Source organism: Notothenia rossii, assembly GCF_949606895.1.
Source record: "Notothenia rossii genome assembly, chromosome: 2".
Taxonomy (NCBI): Eukaryota; Metazoa; Chordata; class Actinopteri; order Perciformes; family Nototheniidae; genus Notothenia; species Notothenia rossii.
This window is the reverse complement of record NC_136904.1, coordinates 70030965-70050798: the sequence shown is the minus strand read 5'-3', so window position 1 is coordinate 70050798 and position 19834 is coordinate 70030965. Positions and strand designations below refer to the sequence as shown.

Below are 19834 nucleotides of genomic sequence, written 5' to 3'. Positions count from 1 at the left end.
TTCATTTCAATATTATGAATAAACTTCAAAGTTGCCATTACCCTGACACAGTATAAACCCTGGTTGTTGTAGTTTTATTTTGCATATAACAATGTTACTACGGTTGCGAAGAAAATAAACATGTTTGATTCACGTTCTAGCAATAAGTTAATGTGGGTTAGTTGATGCATTAGCAAACTCTACACATTGATTCCTCAATAACTCAGAACTAGCTTTTGAAAATGATGCAGCAATATAGATTAGTGTGTGACAGGCAGCTGAGAGTTGCATTGTATACATTTTAAATCAAGGCATTTATAAGATTGGCACACATGAGATTTCTATGGAAAATCTACAAAATCGGTAAAAAAACATGAAATCTATCTGTTCACATTTTATATGTTCTATTAGGCAAAAGTGAAATGGTTCAAAGTGTTTCTCAACATTTTAAGAATACAATGACCATAAGCCCAATGCTCAAACACTACTACTGCATCAATGGGGTTGGTGTCTACCCCTCTAAGGGACGCAAAAGAATGCTTAATAATAATTTGATTCATCAATTCAAATGAAATCCTCAATGTGTCCTTGAACTAAACATTCTGTTGGAGATGGAACTTGTTAGCCGCACAAACCCTCTGGGTGACCACAGCAGCTTTTTTTCTGCTTCTCCCAGGAGTTCGCCCCAAACTTATTTTGGGGGATGAATGAATGCTTCAGCAGCTGGTCTGCAGATGGCCGTAGTCTCTGGTCGCTGTTAAGAGAAAACAAATCAAGATAACCAAAATGATTCCAATAAATGGCTCAAAGTAGAAAATTAGACTTAGGTTTTAAACTCTATTAGTTCAAAACTCTTTATAAGCACTGTACGTTTAATATTATAGATTGAAATAGTACGTAGGTGTATGACAGTAACAGTTCACACAGACCAGGGATGACAAAAGCTCTCACCTTGTCAAGCTGATTTGTACAAAATCCTTTGCGTTATCTGAAAACCCATCTGGTAAGGAGGGCATCACCCCTCTTTTAGCCCCTATGTAGAACAAGGCAGCCATCTTGCCCATGTGAGCCAGTGGTGGTTTTCCTGTGGCCATCTCAAACACTGTGCAACCCACACTCCATATATCAGACTTTGTGCCATATCCTGTCTCATTGATAACCTAAGGAGTGGAAAGATTAAAAAGGCAATTTGATATTTGCTGAAAATAAAGTAATTGGAACATTGCAAAAAAAAAGAAAGAAAGCATTTCCAAGCTTGATTATAAATCTGATATTTTTTTTTGGCCAGAGTAGCCCTGCATACAAGGCAATGACCCACCAAAGCCCATTGGTTAGTTAGGGCAGGGGTTCCAAAGTGGGGGTCGCGAGACCCCGAGTGGGGGTCGCGAGATGATTACAAAACAAAAATGGAAAATTAAAAAAAATGTATTAATTTTTTTTATATATATTTTTTCAATTATTCTTAATAATAACGTTTGCAGAAGTTTGGCAACCCCTGAGTTAGGGCATAGGACCTGACCAAATCCGGGTAGTGGTAGCCTAACTGGTGCAGATTTTAGCACTTGAATGCTATGTTAGGCTCGTCTTGCCAAGAAAAGCAACACCATCTTTACTTATTAGAAGACCTCCCAAATGGTCTCTGAATCTACCTCTGGTGCCATCCAGTAAGGTGTGCCATGGACAGACTTCAGCAGATCTCCACTGTTGCTAGCGGTGTGGTTCAGGCAGCTGAGACGACGCGCACAGCCGAAGTCGATGAGCTTGATGACGCCAGTGGGCATCAGCATGATGTTGTTTCCCTTCAAGTCACGATGAATCACCCTGTTCAGGTGAAGGTAGGCCACCCCTTCCAGAATCTGATGTGTGTACAAGGCCAGGACACGCTCTGGCAGAGGACCAAACCTGAAGGCAGCAAGTGGGGTTGAAGGTTAGTAACAGACCATTCTTGAATCCTCAGATTTTTATGTTACTTAACGTGTGTTGAGTTCTTGAAGAAAACCTTTCTTGAATGCCTCAATGGTAAACAAAAGAATCCAAAAACTGAACAATTATTGATGAATTCCAGTATATGGGGGTGCATCCAGCAACACAAAACTATACTTAAACTAAAACTTAAACATAACTAAACTTCCGTCTACAAACAGTCACACAACCCTTTCAGTATAGTCTCATTTATACAGTTGTGCTCACTTTGTTCCAAATATGACATTTTACTGAACCGTTACTGTTTTGCCGCTATTTCTTAAATACACCAATTTGTTGTACACCAAGATTCTTAGTAAACCATGGTGGCATGGGAGTAACACAAAAGCTTTCCTCAAATATCAATGGATATACAGGGTTAGTAATTTAATGTACATTTTTGGGGGAAATATTCCCAAATTATTCTTGCAACACATTCCTGGGTAACTTGTAGGTGGTTGTGACTTGTGAATAACTAACCTGTGAAGGATGCTGGCGATGGATCCTCCTGGGATGTATTCCATAAATATGGAAACCACATGCTGTTGGAGTGAGGTACCCAGGAAACCCACAATGTTGCTGTGTCTTAGAGTTTTAAGCAGCTCCACCTCCCCCTGCAGACGAATGTACTCTGTCTTGGCAGCATCTGGGTCAGAGGAATCAAGGCTCACCTGCTTCACAGCTATCAGCTGGCCCTGGCTGGTCAGGCCGCAGTACACCTGGGAAGAAGAAGCAGTGGTCGGCAGGGTTACTGGAGCATCAATGTCTGCAGACATATATTGCTTTGAGTATTTTTCAACTATTAGTATAGATTGCATGGTTGTGTGAATCGTTTATATCTTAGGATGGTGTTGTACTGTGTCATTATTGTATAGCCTAACTGTGTTAGTCCATACTTACTGTCCCATAGGCTCCCCTGCCGAGTACTTCACCTTTTGTCCATGTGATCGCGTCATTTACAACCAACACAGAGCCAAGCAGAGCACCACTGTCTGGGGTCTTTACCTGCAATTAAAAACAGATAATTAATATTTAATTTATGAGAAGGTTACTCATGAACTTGATAATCTATCTTTTATGTTTTTCTTACTGATATAGAATTGATTTCTCCATCCGATTCCAGGCTCTCAGGTTCTATGTATACATCTCTCTCGTCCAATGAGATCAGCTCCTCAGCCAGACATTGCAGCAGGTCATCTGTAAGTGGCCCGTCCCCCACCTCATCCAGAAACTTCTTGTAAACTGGTGACACAATGGTGTGGTCACCACTGCTGGAAGAAGCCCAGGTTTGGATCTTTGCCTGTTGGGGGCTTTGAGATAACACAGGCTCAGAAACTGGTCGGTTTGGGTTTTCTATTTCTTGCATGTTCATATGGGGGTGAGTATAATGAGATAAAGCTCTTGGATTGGTCAATGTGTTTTCGTCAGATTTGACTGTTTCAGACCCATGTCTAGAAAGAGCTTCCTCGATCGTAGACAAAATGGTTTCTTGAGCACTACCACGGAAAATGTCAACATCCTTAGATAGTTCAGCTTCTTTGAGTCTATCTGATACAGGCATATTCTTATTTTTCGGAATAACTTTTCTTGGCACAGGTGTGTGGAGATGTTTCACCCTAGAGGACGCATGTTTTGGTTTGCCTTTAGCTGAAATAACCATGCTCCCTGGACTTCTCCTCTGTGCTTGTTTCGATGTTCTGTGTTTGACTTTATGCCACTGTGGCGTCCTCTTGGATGGAGCAGACTGCACTTGTCTGTCCTTGACTTTCTCACAGGAGCTAGAAACTCGAAGGTTATCATAGACGGGACCAGCAAACATCTCGTAGATGGCTGGTCCTTCATCCCCACTATGGATCTGCTTAAACATGTCTTTGTAGGTGATGAAGTCCACGGCAGATTTAGACCTTGGTTTGCCTGCTATGGGTCTCTTTAACTGACAGATGGTCTTCACCTCCCTAACTGGTGGAATTCTGTTGCTGTTCATCTTCTCAGGATTTTGTATTTTGCTCTGATCATTAAACTTCTTCCTAGGTGATATGGTGCCATTATTAGAACATGCAACTTTAAGCTTTGACTTCCCTTTTATGACAGTCTCTCCGCCAATAATTAGCTCTGGGCTTTTCCTTGTTTTATCTTCACCTTGTGCGGAAAGTGAAGAGTTCTTCAGATTACTTGTGGACTTATTCCGATTGAGGATGCTTCGCTCTTTGCGCGCTTCCATGTTGAAGGACTGCTGGTTCGTTTGAATGTTTTCTCTCATTTCACTGTTTGTGCTACTTCTTCTGTCCTTGTTTCGGACAGGCTTTAAGGCTTTCAACATCTTCTCATCTTTCTTGGGATCCATGTCTGACTGAGGAAGTTTTACAGCTGAAGTAAATAATTGTATTTTCTCCTCGGTATTGCTAGCAGTTAACGTCAAATCCTTGCTACAAATGATTGGGCTACCTACGCCGTTTATTTCATAACAGGAATCCTTCATTCTCCGTTCTGTCCGTTTAACTTGCTGTGGGTTATTTGTGGAAGTTCCTTCACGGTATGCAATAACATCCCTATTGTCATCCTTGATAATAAATGTTATGCTATGGCTAATCTCAGTCCCAGGCTCTGGGGTGCAACCCACATAGTTATTTTCCTCTTTAGACTTTGATTTGATAGGTATTTCAATGTCGACAATGTCTCCTTTTTGTGCATAGTTCATAAAGGACTGACTCTCATCTGTCTCCTTTGTAAAAATCCTTCTGTTGGCTTTGCCTTCAGAGTGAGGGTTTATAGCTGGTTCAGCATTGTCAAGATCACTGATAGGGTCTCCGTCCAGGTCATGTACTGATCTGTGGATCAGTGGAATATGACTGATTCTTGACTGAACTTTAAAATGCTGCCCTTTATCCCAAACCAAATCAGCCTCGGTGGCGCTCGTGCTGTTGGATTGCCGCAACAATCTTTCTCCAACAAACTTAAGAGGACTTTCTCCCGAAGCTCGTATCTTCTTTGTATCTTCCTCGTCCTCCAGGTCGATGGAACTCTGGCTGCTGCCGGACCCGCTTTCCTCACTTCCTCCGTTAGTAGTCAGTGGGCTTCCACGGAACAACCGTTCTCTCCTCAGCCGGGTCCTGGAGCAAAGGGGGCTCTGGTTTATGGGCTTCAGGGGAACGTGGTGTTTAAGTGCTGGCAGGGCAGCAATGTCCCAGGGCCTGCTGTCCAGTGGGGCCAACAGCTTGGGGGTTCTGGGATGCAGAGACAGTAAGGGACCCTGCAAGAAGGGACATTGACAGTAAGGACTTGTGAGACGACCAATTGAATGTAAGTATGACAAGATATAAGGAGGCTTTTGGTTGTTACTCACCTTTTGTTCATTTTCAGTTTCTTGAGAACCCAGTCCTGCAGACAGGAAGAAAACATATATTTAGAATGGAGTAGCATAAGGGTTGCCAACTTCCTTTCTGGTGTAAATTGAGCCATAATTTTCCCATGAGACCAATTAGAATTGGATTGAAACTGAGGCTTATAGGGGGCTAATCTAAACACAGATGGTGTCATCCTTCTATAGCCAGTGATTGTATAACATCAACATTTACTTTTAATTCAAAAGTTAAACCAAAAACAATATCCTAAACCTACCACCAAGTTTAATAATAACATTTACAACATATAACAATGTTTCCTTTTGGATATATTTTAACATAGGAATAATCCAAATGAATTCACATCTAATTTTAAAAATAGTATTGCTTCTTAATTCTTAAAAGATTAAATCAGTCAAAGCTTAAATAACCACATTCACATACGGCTCTGGATGTGTGCTCTGGCCTGCATCAAACTGTTGGAACAGAGCAGTGGTTCCAGGATGCTGGGTGCTGATTGGCTGAGCGGGCTGGGCTCTGTCACAGACAGCAGGCTGGGGGAGGATGTGGGTGCAGCCACCACACTTGTTGTTCTCTTTCTGTGAGTGGAAAGTCCAAATCAAACTTTTTGTAGATTTGGTTTAAGTGCCACTTATATACACACAAAAAAAGAAACAGCAACTTATACTGAAGGTGCATTTCCATCCACCTGTGTTTTTTTTGTTTTTATTTAAAAAAAAAAAAAAAAGTACAAATACTATTGGTGGATTCAAACTGTCTCTTAATCACTCCATAAAGATCTGAAGAAACTTTACTTATAAGCAAACAGGAATGACAAGAATTTCCATCAACTCTTTGTATTGTTTTTAACCCTTTGAGGTACGACTGAAGCTATTTTAATGACACTATCTTGTCTTCTTCTCTGACAATTGTATACTACATTAACTAGAGGACTGTCATCTGGTTATCTCGATGAACCAACTTCTTATAATTCCATGTAGTGGATGGAAAGAAGCATTTATATGCATTGTCTGTTAGGATTTCTCGAAATATGTTAAATCTTTCGGTCTTTTCCATTCAGAAATATGTATTTTTTACTTTGTTTATTTGTTATTTAAACAAACTGGCTATCTACAATTGATTATTTACTTAAATAATGAGTCCAGCTACTGTATGTACCTGTGTTTAGGAGGTACTGGCAGACAGGAGGTCCTGGTACTCAGCAAACCAGGTGAGGGAGAAGGATCCAGATGGCTCCAGCATCTGCCGTTGTCCCCAAGGTGAGGTAAAGACAAACCTCCTCTGGTGAGCAGAAAAGGACACAATACAGTAAGGTTTTCTGTTATCAAGCCTTTGACAGAAAGATTGTATGTACAGGCCAATGAGGGGAGTTCTTTTGGCTCTGATCATGAGTTGTATTGCCTTGTGCTGAACTGAACATAATACCAATAGCCTAATTTTCCTCCCATCTGGAAGCTGATGCTGTGAAATTAGAGACCTGCTCAAAGACCTGTAGGCCTATTCTCCTCAGAGAGCTTGGACTTTATATAGTGGTGAGTAACAGACAATGAGCTGATTCACCAGAACCCTCTCTCCCCCTGTCCCTGTATTGCTAAGCTGTTTGGGTAGAACAGGTTGTCCTCTGGACACAGGGACAGGTGCCTGCATACAGGACAGGAGTGTAACTGGAGAGGACAGTTTTCCTTGGTTGGTGTTGAGTAGGAGGCTGTTGCTGACTAGCCCAGGGTGAGGGTGCTGTTTATACAAGAGACTGTATGTTGGGGGAGTTAACCGTATGCGCATAAAATGTTTGTGGGTACACAAATGTTTTGGGCTCACGTATAAACAGATGTTGGTGTGTTCACTTGTGTCTGCACTGTCAACACTATCAGCCCTTTAATTAGCACATCTTTACAGAAAATACACACTGTGTGTGTGTGTGTGTGTGTGTGTGTGTGTGTGTGTGTGTGTGTGTGTGTGTGTGTGTGTGTGTGTGTGTGTGTGTGTGTGTGTGTGTGTGTGTGTGTGTGTGTGTGTGTGTGTGTGTGTGTGTGTGTGTGTGTGTGTGTGTGTGAGAGATGTGTTTGATTTCACCATGCCCACCTGCTTCTTCTCCCTGCATCCTGGTAGGCTTGCCTGATGTCTCTCAGCGTTTCCATGGCGTTTTGGAAACAGAGGGGGATTCCCTTATCTCCTACACACACACACACACACACACACACACACACACACACACACACACACACACACACACACACACACACACACACACACACACACACACACACACACACACACACACACACACACACACACACACACACACAATCCTAAATCCATTGTATTCTCTCTGGTCACGCATAGATTTAAAACTCAATTACATACTGTATTTCATATTTCTGGCCTGAAAAGGATTCTACTTTAAAAAACTAGTTCCATTCATGGGGCATTTAAAGGAGTGTAAGACATAACAAAAAAACAATAGCAAAGATTACATTTGTAAAATATTAAAGGCTTATATGTATTAAAATTGTAAAAAAAATAAAAGACACAATACACATAATTGTTGTGACAATTAATCTCTGATACAACATTCTTAGAAAAATACTGTTATCGCTTGTTTTACAGAGATGTCTTGTAGACATGTCATTAACTATATGGGTTATTTTAAACAGTTCCCCAGTTTTTCTGTATGTTACAACATATTAAAACTAATCAGAGAATACAACTTTACCTGTTTGTTAACCTGTTTGTCCACTCTGTTCCCATTTCCAGATCACTCTTAGAAAATCTGATAATTCCTCACTAGTTATTCCTTTATTTTTCCACGACCAAATGATTCTGATTTCGCCCTCTGTATTCTCAACATATCCATTCCTTCCAATAACGCTGTCTTTTAGTTATCTGCTCTATCCGCTCTGCGTCTCCAGCATGTTGTTTTGAGGTGTACGATCGGCAGGCAGATTTCTCAGCAGAGAGGTGGTATTGTGTGTGAGACCCCACCCACCCAGTCACGCCCCCTCACTCCCCTTCCTTTACAAGGTACCTGATCTGGTGGCCTATTTGGGGGCTTTTGTCACTATTAAATGCCGAAAACCGTAAAAAAAAGGTGCAGTTTAAAGCAGTAAGTTGGCAAGAAACCAACATCACCTGTTTGTGTTTTCTCTTTAGGTTTTTCCCCTATAGAAATAGAATGCAATATTGATCCTTCTCTAACAATCTCACTGAAGCCCAAGAAAGCAGAACAGTCTCACACCACTGTCACACATCAAAAGTCCACATTTTAACCTACTAAAACTCTTGGAGTCCTTGAAAGAGTCCTTACCTTGGCTGAGACCTTTATGATGGTCAGATAGAGGAGAGTAACCAGGAGACTCCAGTTCTTCCTGGAAGGAACAAAAGTGAGCAATTTATTATATCAGAATCAGAAATCCTTTATTAGTCCCATATCAGGGACATTTATGTCCTAGTTTTAGAATAAAACGTTGCTGGTCGAAGTCATGTAGTATGTATGGTAAATCAGTCATCTGTGTTATCTTTTCTGTAATCAAGAAACAAAAATCTGAATCGGAATCAGAAATCTTTTATTAGTCCCACAGTGGGGAAATGTACATTGTTACAGCACACGTGGCATATAAGCAAAAGTGGCATAGCAAGTCAAAAGATGGCATGTCATACTACACAATATGCTAATATATTAATATATAGAAGAAAAGCACACATTAGTTATACTAGAATAAAGTAGTTATTTAGTGCTCATTTATTCAGTGAACACTTTCTCAAAGCTTGTCCGGAATGCAAACCAACAAGAGATTATAAAAAAACAAACCACAAAGGCATGCATTCAACTTTCAAACTGGAGCTTTTGCACGTGTACAGAAAGAGCTATAGATTTAGATATAGCTCTCATGATGTAGTTAACATTTCAACTTTTAAAGAGACGGTTCATGCCAAAACTAATCATGATATCTATTTCCATTATATCCAATTCATCAATTATAGAGGCATTTCTACGGCAGATATAGGCAAACAGTCCCTTAACACTGTATATGTTCAATTGATTGTCTCCGTTGACCCCTTTGATACATATACAGACGCTTTTCCCCGTTAACCACCTGCTCTGCTCTTCCTGCTAAGCAGCTGTGTTGGCCCTGATTTTCTGCAGCATCTATAGAGACACCCATAGTACTGCAACATGGCAGCTAAGTGTTAGCCATCAAGCGCACACACGCACACACGCACACACACACACACACACACACACACACACACACACACACACACACACACACACACACACACACACACACACACACACACACACACACACACACACACACACACACACACACACACACACACACACACACACACACACACACACACACACACACACACACACAATACAGCCGATCAATATCAAGGCGGATCATAAGTGTTTTCTTGTGTGAGATCGTTGTTTAAATTAGTGCAATTCTACCAATAGAGTGGAGCAGAAATTAGTAAAAAACCTGGGAATCAATTAGTATTTTACAACTTCGAGTTCCTTGTGGGGGGGGGTTGCGGATTGCTAGTGGAGCCTCGCAGATGGGGGTGCTGCAGCCCCCTCAGCATCCCCCCCTTCCCGCGTCCATTCGCGATGTCTCGCTGTCTCGCTGTCTCGCAGATCCCACACAGCAAGCAGGAAATTAACCCAGCTCACACTGTCCGTTCCTCGCAGCAGCGAGCCGCGCAACGTCCCGCCAACACGGCACCCAGACCCCACGCAGCATTCTCATCTGTTTGTCCTTACTGGTGTCATTTTCTGGTTGCTAACGCCATTGTAACACATAACTGATATTCCGCTGTAACGGTGGTAGACCATAGTCTACGGCGATGAAATAAAGAGGACCATGGCCAGGTAAATAAGATTAAGCTGTTCCTTTCGCCCCCAGTAATGTTACATTACTAAATTAAAAAGTAAATTGTATATAGCTGATGTCACTTAATCATATTATTTCATATTTAAAATAAGTCTTAATTTTTCTGTACTAAAAAAACAATATGCTTTTTTAAATGAACAAAAGCATGTTGTATAGATTGATTCTTAACAATATTAGTGTTCTAATCTTAATAGCTGTGATTATAACAGTTTATATTCTCCTTTTTCCCCTAAACCAGCCCAGATGATGTCCCACTGACACCAGGTCAGCACTTCCGGGTCCAGCAGCACCGTGACCCCCTGCTCTGCTGAAATACACAATTAAACATTTTCTATGACCTATTTTTTGTATTAATAAAATTAAACTGAATTTAAGACAGTTAACTTAAGAGGATGTTCCTGATCGCCGTTTTGCTTTCTCCAGCACCTAGGGGTCCTTCTCCAGCATAGACAGACAGATAGAATAGAATGGGAGGGATGAAACCCTATTCAATGGTCACACATGCAGAGCACACAGCACACACAGTGACATTTGGCCTCTGCATTTAACCCATCCTAGCACCAGGAGTCTAGTACTAGGAGCAGTGGGCAGCTATTGTACAGCGCCCAGGGAGCAATGGGAGTGGGGGGGAAGGGGGATGTCCGGTGCCTTGCTCAAGGGCACCACGGCAGGGCAGGAGGTGAACTGAGACCTCTCCAAGTAGCAGTCCACACTCCATATTTAGGTATGTTCGGGGACTTGAACCGGCGACCCTACGGCTCATTCCAAGCCCCTACTGACTGAGCCACTGCCGGACACAGCAGATCCATTTCTCCAGATTTGCGCTAATTACAGAGAAAAACAAGAGAAAAAGAAAAAAGTGAATTAATCATATTCAACACAGGGTTGCAAACGTATTATTGCAAAATGTAACTCTAAGCATTACAGACAAACAATTATTAAAGGATCATTTAAAATGATGTACTGTTTTGGTTTTTTAAAAACTAAAGAGATGAAGTGACAGTCACACTTGCATCCCTTTGACAGCACTCCAACATTAAAAATCCGGCAAAAGGATGCTGTCTATTTTTGATTGAATTATTATTATGGGATTAGGATAAATTAAATAAACTTAACCTAAATAAAAGATGATCAAATCACTTTTTTAGCCCTACCTCAAAGCAGCATGAGCTGAATAAAAAGGTTGTAATGTTGTCCCCAAGTTTAGTAAACAGTAAAACATTGCAAAATGTCAGAGAAATAAATAAAGCAAACAGCAGCTAAGTTACGTCAAAGTAGCATTTTATAAATCCCACCGTACTGTAGGCTATACAGGTCTAAATGTTTTCACTCTGGTCTATTTATGTAATATAAAGTATAACTTATCTATAACAGAGCCAAGATCTCTGTATGACTTTAGTAAACTTCTGAAAAAAAAAAAGTGTAAACAACAGTGCAGTACGTCCAGCTAGCTAGTTAGCATCACTAACGTCACATATTTATCCGTGTTATTTAACGAAAATGTACGTTTTAATGCCCCTTGGATTTGACGTGTGTGACGTTAGTTAAATTAAAGTGGACCTATCATGCTATATTTGAATAATATAATGTAGGACCATACCTATATAAGGCATATTTATACTTTTTATTTTTCAAAATACCAAACAGATCATTCATTTTAGCCATTCCTCATTTCGCTCAATTTAACACTGTCTTTTCATGGGCTGATTCTTTGCGAACAGCACCCTCTACAGGCCTGGCATATGTACTACAGCGTCTCCAGCGCTTTCGAACGGCAATGTCCGTGGCTGTCTCCTCCTGATTGGTGGAGTTGGCCCAATAGCCGTAGCGCCACTTCTGTGACGTCACAGAAGTGTTCAAATCTGGATCAGTCTGTATCAGATCCGTTGCAGCCCCTTTTCAAGAGATTTGGGTATGGAGGAAAATTGAGAGGGTTGTATTTTCTGACACTTGGTGAGTTCCCTGGAACACCGGGGACACATATTAATGTATAAAAGACGTACAAAAGTGCATTTTGCATGATAGGTCACCTCTAAAGTAAGTTAAAACCCAATACTCACATTTATTAGTAATTCCTCCGCTTGCTGATGCTTTTAAATCCACTCTGCTGGGGAGACCGGACCGCCATTTTAAAGTACTTTCTAACTTGTTATTTATCACTTACCCCTTTCAAAACTCACTCTTCCCTGCGCGCATTGCACCCTGGGATATGGTAGACCGCGAAGGATACATCAGATGTATCCTTCAAATCCGGGAAAAGAAGGCTGCATTTGTGGGCCGCATTCTGAGGAGTCTCATCTTTTTTTAAATTGGGACAGCCTTCTGCTACAAATGCAGCCTCCGAAGGGTGCAGCCCCTGAATTGAGACACGGCCAACAACTGCTAAACATCTTTACGGCAAACATTAGCCACCTTTAACTTAGTGGTGGTGCTGTGCCTAACGTTAGCCTAAAACTTCTGGTAATTGCAATTACGCTTAAAAAATCATAAATGATCAATTAATGGTTATATGTATAGTAGGGAAAATATTGCTGAACTAAACATGAGAGTATTTACATTACATTACATTACATGTTACTTGTTAGACGCTTTTATCCAAAGCGACTTATACTAAATACTGTGGGCAATCCCCACAGGAGCAATTTGGGGTGAAGTGTCTTGCCCAGGCACACAATGACATGCTGACTGCAGTGGGGTTTGAACCTGATCCCAACACCAAGGCTTTATTCACTGCGCCACACGCCTACGAGTATCATAAACATGTTTACCACAGAGCTTATTTTCTGAGATATTCCAAAATCCAATACAAAAATTCCCATTACTTTTGGGCCATGTACAATTTTAAAGTATTTTCTAACTCGTTATTTATCACTTACCCCTGTGTGGCTGTATAGTAGAAAGCCGTCCTGATGGGATGGTGTCTGCGTGGGGGAGGCAGCAACTGACCGGCTATGATAAAGGCTCTCAAGGTCCAACTCTACGTCCGAATCTCCAAACTCTGAGTCAGAATCCTGGCTTGAGTACTTCTCAAGGGCTAGAGGTGACATGGAGGCACCGTCTGTGCAAAATCAGAAATTATTTTAATACTTTATAGCTTGTAATAACACATTGCAAAGTCAAAATGTTGATCCTTGTTACAACAGGAACCGGTCAACACTTGAAAAGCTGCCATTCCAGATTTGGTCTACATAACTGGACTCTGTACTATTTACTCAGGGTGAGGAAAAGTTAGGGTTGTGAAATTCCATAAAAACAGAACATTTGACCTCTGTTTGTTTCACATCTCTCTTTCTCCATCCTCTCTATGTCACTGCTTGTTGCTGTATCGCCATCCTCGGCATAAACTCTGACTCACACACTCTTGTGAAGGCTCTCAGCAGCGTGCTCACACACACATAACACAAACAAGCCTTTCTTATACCCTCCCACATAAGTGCAGACTTTGAGTGCTACTGCTGAGGTTTTACTCTGGAAAACAGAGTCATGAATGAACTTGGTATGCCATTTGTGTGTATGTGTGTGGAAGAGGAAAGTAACATAGTCATGAATAGGAAGATATTTTTAGAAGTGTGTGCCGATATGCTTCATGTTTGTTCTGCATTAAACTCCCAGTTTAATAAGTAACTGATCAGTGAATCAGTAACCAAAGTAAGGCCGATAACATGAGGAACGAAGACAGTGTGAGCAACATTTGTTCATTTAATGTGATAAGAGAGAGACAATATCATTATGATTACTTAAGGCTGCTAATGGCTAACTCTAAATGATGTACAAAAGTATTGTGGTCTCTTTCTCAGTTTCCACGTTTTAATACAGGTCACATTTTCATGTCATTAAAGTGGAAAAAAGAGCCCGGTAGTCGTGGGAAACAGCATGCATGTTCTCTTTGATCTTACAACAACTTTTGTTAACTTTTTTAACAGCATGATTCTAATCTGATTACAATTATTTTTGAAAGAAACATGAGAATGAACAAATAAACGGGTAAGCCGGACTTTTCCAAAGCAGATTACATGTACAGTTGGAATTAAGATTGGAATTTTCCCACAATAAAGCAGCATTTATAGATTGTTAGGGCCACAATATCTGTTAACAGAACACTGACATTGTATCATCATAATGGAGTTAATTCAGTAAACTTGATAATAAACTGATGATAACCATGGTAGAGAAACAAACAAGTTACATTTCTGTTTCCGTGAAAACCAAATAAATTAGTTCAAATAAAAGCCCCTGAAATGCTCTGTAGGGCTGAGGGGACTGATTTTTGAGGACAAATAACAAAAATATGTAAGAAGAGTGTTTTAAAAAAATATAACAAAAACGATTCGAAGGTACATAACCTTTCCTAGCATTAGCACAAGTTGTGTAGCTAACAACAGCTTTAGCGAAACTTCTCTATATAGTTTTGTTGCATAAATCTAAAAAACGTTGTAGGGTAATGTTGTAAGATTGTTTGCATCTAATGAGTGTACATTTCCTGTGAACTCAGAAGTTTCTTTTTTTAAAAGACTCTGCCCATAACTAGCCAAAATGAACAGGCCATTCTTGAAAAGTCCAAAAACGAACTTAAGCGGGATACTGTACTTTGAGCATCATAGTTTGAAGCATAGGGCCCCGGACCAAGCAGCAGTATTGACAATGATTTAGACTGTTATGCAAACACTTCAATATTTTTGCGAGTGTTTACCTGCGTGACTTAATGCCTCCACCATCATATGAATGATCTCCTCCTTCAGAGGACTGCTGATGTTAACAGCATAGTGGATAGCAGAACAGCCGCTGTGGTCTCGTACCCGCAGATCACTGATTAACAAGTTTAAAGGCAGATGGAACACGTTGAGTTGATACAGAACTACAGAAATGTACATTCACATTTACATTTGGTACACCAACATTAGCAATCTCAAGCTGTTACGGTAGAGTGAAACAAGCAGGACCCAAAAGTAGATAATACTGATAATACCTTTATTTCAACGATAAGAATTAAACTCGGACAAACAGAACACTCCCCGGTGAACTCAGTCACCAACAAAAGATGAACCAACACTGAACACAGGAAGAGACAAGACTAAATACAGGGAGGGGTAATCACGAGACGAGAAACAGCCAGGCAGGGGAGGAGAAACACAAGGGCAACAGGTGAACACAATCAGACAATTAGACACACCAGGGAAACTAACGACGGGAGGAAAAACACAGGGAGAGGGACCAGACAATACACAAGGAGGAAAACATGACAGGGAGAACCGAACAGCAAAATAAACCCAATACAAGACATACAAAACTAAAAACGTGACATAACACAAGAATCGTGACACAAGCTCTATTACCTACATTCAAGATAAAAATCTCTTTGGACAAAGACAAAATATATAGAGCTGAGTCTTCAGAAAATCTGTTAGTAGTGAGTATCTAGCCCAGTGCTTGAATTGGGCCGGTACTCACCGGTACGCAGTACCGGCACTTCTGATTTTTACCCATGTGGTACCGGCCACATGGGTAAAACGCGCCGGCCGCCGGCGGCACGTCATGACGGCCCGGACTGGCCATCGGGGGACCGGGAGGTTTTCCAATGGCCTGGCCTGTTAAGTGGGCTGCTGGCCTGAGGCAACCCAGTCTCATGGCATTTCGTGTTCACCAACACGATTTTTAATCTATTGATTCGTGTTCACCAACACGATTTTCTCTTTTTTTTCGTGTTGCACAGCACGATTTTAAAAGCAATGTATTTCTACTGGTAATGTGTTTCGTGCCTGCAGCACGTCTTTTTCTCCGGTCGGGTCTTGGAAGACCGGAAGCTGTGTGGTTCATAAAAACATGTTCTTACTCAATATCAAGCCACAATTATTGCTTTTATTTTAAATCGTATAATTTCGGACTTTTGTTGCCGTCTGTGAGGAAAATAAATGGGGCTCAGAGCCTCAGAATACTGAAATCTGTATTTTTAAATCTTTCCTTCTAATTTGTTATTCTTTTCAAAATAACACACTGTTATTTACTCACCAATAACACACAATTATCCTTGCTTTTATTTATTGGTTTAATTCCATAATCGCTGGCTTTTTTGGCGTCCGTCAGGAACTAAATTTCAAAATAAAAATAACCGGAAACAGACGTAGGCCTCTAGGAGTTTAGGATGGCCGAAGACACTACACTACCCATAATCTCCAGCTATCGTTTAGGACTACAGTCCCCGTGATTAATCTTCAAGTGCTGGGATTGGATGTTGGAGTGGCAGTGCGCCAAGGTTACGCCGAGCGTCAAACAGCTGTTTGAAATGGAACAAAACCACGCCAGACTATCCAAAACTGGAATCGAACGCCCCCCCCCCCCAGAATTACACATGCTGGCTATTGTGTTTCGCAAAATGTTCCATGGGACGTCTCTACTGAACGTTTTCGGTTTTCCCACAATTAGAAGTTGCCAGTATTGAACACATTGGTGTTATCAAATGTAAAACATATAATTAATAATTGGGTGAAAATCGCTTGTGTCCATAATGCGCAGCATTAATATATACCCACGTGACATATCATTGTTACTTTGTAATTCTACTCCACAATACAGCGGTTAACCTGATTGCCAAGTGCCAACAATCAGGAGAGATATTTGATTGTTGGTGCTTGAGAAGACTAAACATTTATCTGCAATTGACATGAATGGAAACGAGTAATAAAGTATATTCATTACTCGTTACTCTCTACTAATAGTTCATTAAAGACTGTATAATGGCTATTTTGCACATCCCTTTCAAGATTTCAAGATTTTCAAAGGTTATTGACTTATCATATACACAACTACGGTGTATGCAATGAATGAAAATCTTGGGTCACAGGTTCCTCAACAGCACATTACAAGACATCTATCAATATGTGTTTGTACCTCCACCATTAAACTGTCATATTCTGCACATTTCTTATACTATCTACATACATAAGAGTATAATTCATATGTATAATATCAGATAAAATAAGTGCTTCAACATACATTGCAGGAAAGCAATATATTAGACGTTAAGTACTTTGTCAGGCTTAATATTTATCTGTAGATACCCCCAAAGTTTTTTTCTTATTTAAAAGAGGACGTTAATCTAAAGTATTATTTAATGTTTAAATAAAGGTTAATTCGTTTTTCTGTTTTGCACCTCCTTCTATTAATATCTTTGTACATCCTGCTCTAAACTGTTTTATTGTAGAGATCACTTATAGTATCTTCTTGATTTTTTATATTCTATATTTCTATCACAGACCTTCTACTTTCCCCCTATGAAAGTATGTACTCTTAATATTTTTTTAATCAAATATAACACATAAAAACAATAATTAAATAACGTGCTTTAACCACTAGGCGGTGCACACAAGGTACACACAGCTATAATAACTTTGTATTATTGGTGTAGGACACTTATGTATGTACAACATCTGAAGATGTGTAGTTTTATTCATGTTTCCACATAATTTTATAGCATATTGCTATACTATTTCAGACTCAGTATTTACATTCTTATATTCAAAGAAAATCAATGTCCTTTTATATCAGCTGTGCACCGTGTTAACTGTGTTCGTTATTCTCCCGACCAGGAGAGAAGCTTTAAAAGGAGACTAAATGGAGTCTCTGTGAAAGTTCAATTGGGTACTTTAATTAAAAAAGGCGCGGGTTGGTCACAAGCATGATATTGTTCAGTCAGGCAAACAGCTGTGATCCGCTCCTCGATAGGGAAGAGAAGAGACTGGATCTCTCCTCCGGTGCTGTTATATCCTCTGCTGGCTCCTCCCCGCCAGCCGGCTCGCCTCGTCTCCAATGTCCGTTATTGCATTTAAACAGAGGATTGGTTCTTTTCACATTCAATATATGCTTAACACGCCGTTTCTCCTCATATTCTCTTTCATCACTTTTCATTTAACACATTCTAAACGCTGTAATCAATACTCTAAAAAATACTTCTCGGCTCGTTTGATTTCCGGTCATTCCGGATGTTGTCACATGCTACTCTCGTCTGTAAACAATAATGTATTCAAATAAACTCTCGACATCTATAGTTGTAGTGTTAAATCAGTAGGCTTCGGTTTGCACCACTCCATATCATTTCGCTACTAAATTCACCTCTTCAGGAAATCGTATATTAGCCACATGCTAAATGCTAACCGTAGATGAAGGATTTTCAGAATAAAAGCTTAACTGCTTGTGCACAAGAATTTCTGGTTTTTCAGTATAAAAGAGCATTAAAACTGACGGCATGTTTAAACTACATTTCTCCATTAAAACATTGATTTTAATTTCTAACAACCGTTATGGTGTAAATATAACCTATCTACAAATTAGATCAAATATAAAAGTCAGCCGAATTAAGGTTGATACTGCAAGGAGACGTATTGTGTGAAGAGAAATTGAAGATGGTGTTTAATTGTTGATATATTTATGATCCACGTTAAGTATTCAGTTTCGGCGGCATTTCTTCCAGTTTTTCCAAAGGTCTTCTCATCAGGGCTCTATAAATAAAGACCTACGGCAGATCTGTAATATGTAATGCAGCCGAACCGTGTATTACAATGCCATTATGTGATGACTTTCAAAGAGAAAAGCAAGAACACTCGGAATTAAGTATTATTTTATTATTTTAAAATGTTTTCCGGATTTCATATCATATAAACACCAAATCCCAGCATGCATTGCGGCTAAACCATCCAATCAGCGAGCTTAAACCATAGCTGAGGATCTTGGGTAATCGCTCGAAATGCCTACGTCTGTTTCCGGTTATTTTTATTTTGAAATTCAGTTCCTGAAAGACGCCAAAAAAGCCCGAGATTATGGAATTAAACCAATAAATAAAAGCAAGGATAATTGTGTGTTATTGGTGAGTAAATAACAGTGTGTTATTTTGAAAAGAATAACAAATTAGAAGAAAAAAAGATTTAAAAAATACAGATTTCAGTGTTCTGAGGCTCTGAGCCCCATTTATTTTCCTCACAGACGGAAACAAAAGTCCGAAATTATACGATTTAAAATAAAAGCAATAATTGTGGCTTGATATTGGGTAAGAACATGTTTTTATGAACCACACAGCTTCCGGTCTTCCACGACCCGACCGTAGAAAAAGACGTGCTGCAGGCACGAAACACATTACCAGTAGAAATACATTGCTTTTAAAATCGTGCTGTGCAACACGAAAAAAAGGGGAAAATCGTGTTGGTGAACACGAATCAATAGATTAAAAATCGTGTTGGTGAACACGAAATGCCATGAGACTGGGTTGCCTGAGGATTTTTTTTATACGTATATCTTGTGAACGCAACACAGCGCAAATGTGGGTCTGACTCTGCCTCACAGAGGGTGACTGGCTGTCTACATGACGTGGCCTGCCGACATTGCCACTTTCATAAAGATCATACTAATGCCCTCGATTGGTCTCTGTGTGTCATTCAAGCTCGGGAGGGTGTGTGTTGGTGTATGTGTGGCGCGAGCGAGCGAGAAAGCACGCGCACCGGTTACGTGTATTGTTGTTAGCATCTGGTGCTAGCTAGCGAGGCTAACGGATATAAGGAGCTGTTTCAACAACAAGATGGAGGGAGAGTCCTTTGCTGTCAGACTGAGGGGCTGATAACTACAGCTCTGGTGAGGTAAATTACT

The 19834-nt window shown here is 40.3% G+C and overlaps 1 protein-coding gene across 6 annotated transcripts in view; it reads right to left on the bottom strand.

Annotated features, from left to right (window-relative positions):
* Positions 1 to 53: 53 nt before the first annotated feature.
* map3k19 (mitogen-activated protein kinase kinase kinase 19) overlaps positions 54 to 19834 on the bottom strand; it is a 34464-nt gene continuing 14683 nt past the window's right edge. For 2 of the 6 annotated variants that reach the window (XM_079663905.1, XM_079663903.1), the window contains exons 5-17: positions 14895 to 15010; positions 13081 to 13262; positions 8608 to 8668; positions 7386 to 7476; positions 6462 to 6584; positions 5727 to 5881; positions 5285 to 5319; positions 3032 to 5191; positions 2842 to 2946; positions 2422 to 2660; positions 1629 to 1881; positions 931 to 1139; positions 54 to 733 (exon numbers count right to left, since the gene is read on the bottom strand). In XM_079663905.1, the coding sequence (XP_079520031.1) occupies positions 601 to 733; positions 931 to 1139; positions 1629 to 1881; positions 2422 to 2660; positions 2842 to 2946; positions 3032 to 5191; positions 5285 to 5319; positions 5727 to 5881; positions 6462 to 6584; positions 7386 to 7476; positions 8608 to 8668; positions 13081 to 13262; positions 14895 to 15010 (3862 nt within the window). In that variant the 3' untranslated portion in view covers positions 54 to 600. Of the gene's footprint in view, positions 734 to 930; positions 1140 to 1628; positions 1882 to 2421; positions 2661 to 2841; positions 2947 to 3031; positions 5192 to 5284; positions 5320 to 5726; positions 5882 to 6461; positions 6585 to 7385; positions 7477 to 7667; positions 7687 to 8607; positions 8669 to 13080; positions 13563 to 14894; positions 15011 to 15170; positions 15513 to 19834 lie in introns of those variants that run through there. The other 4 variants (XM_079663904.1, XM_079663906.1, XM_079663908.1 and 1 more) reach the window with 4 other exon arrangements.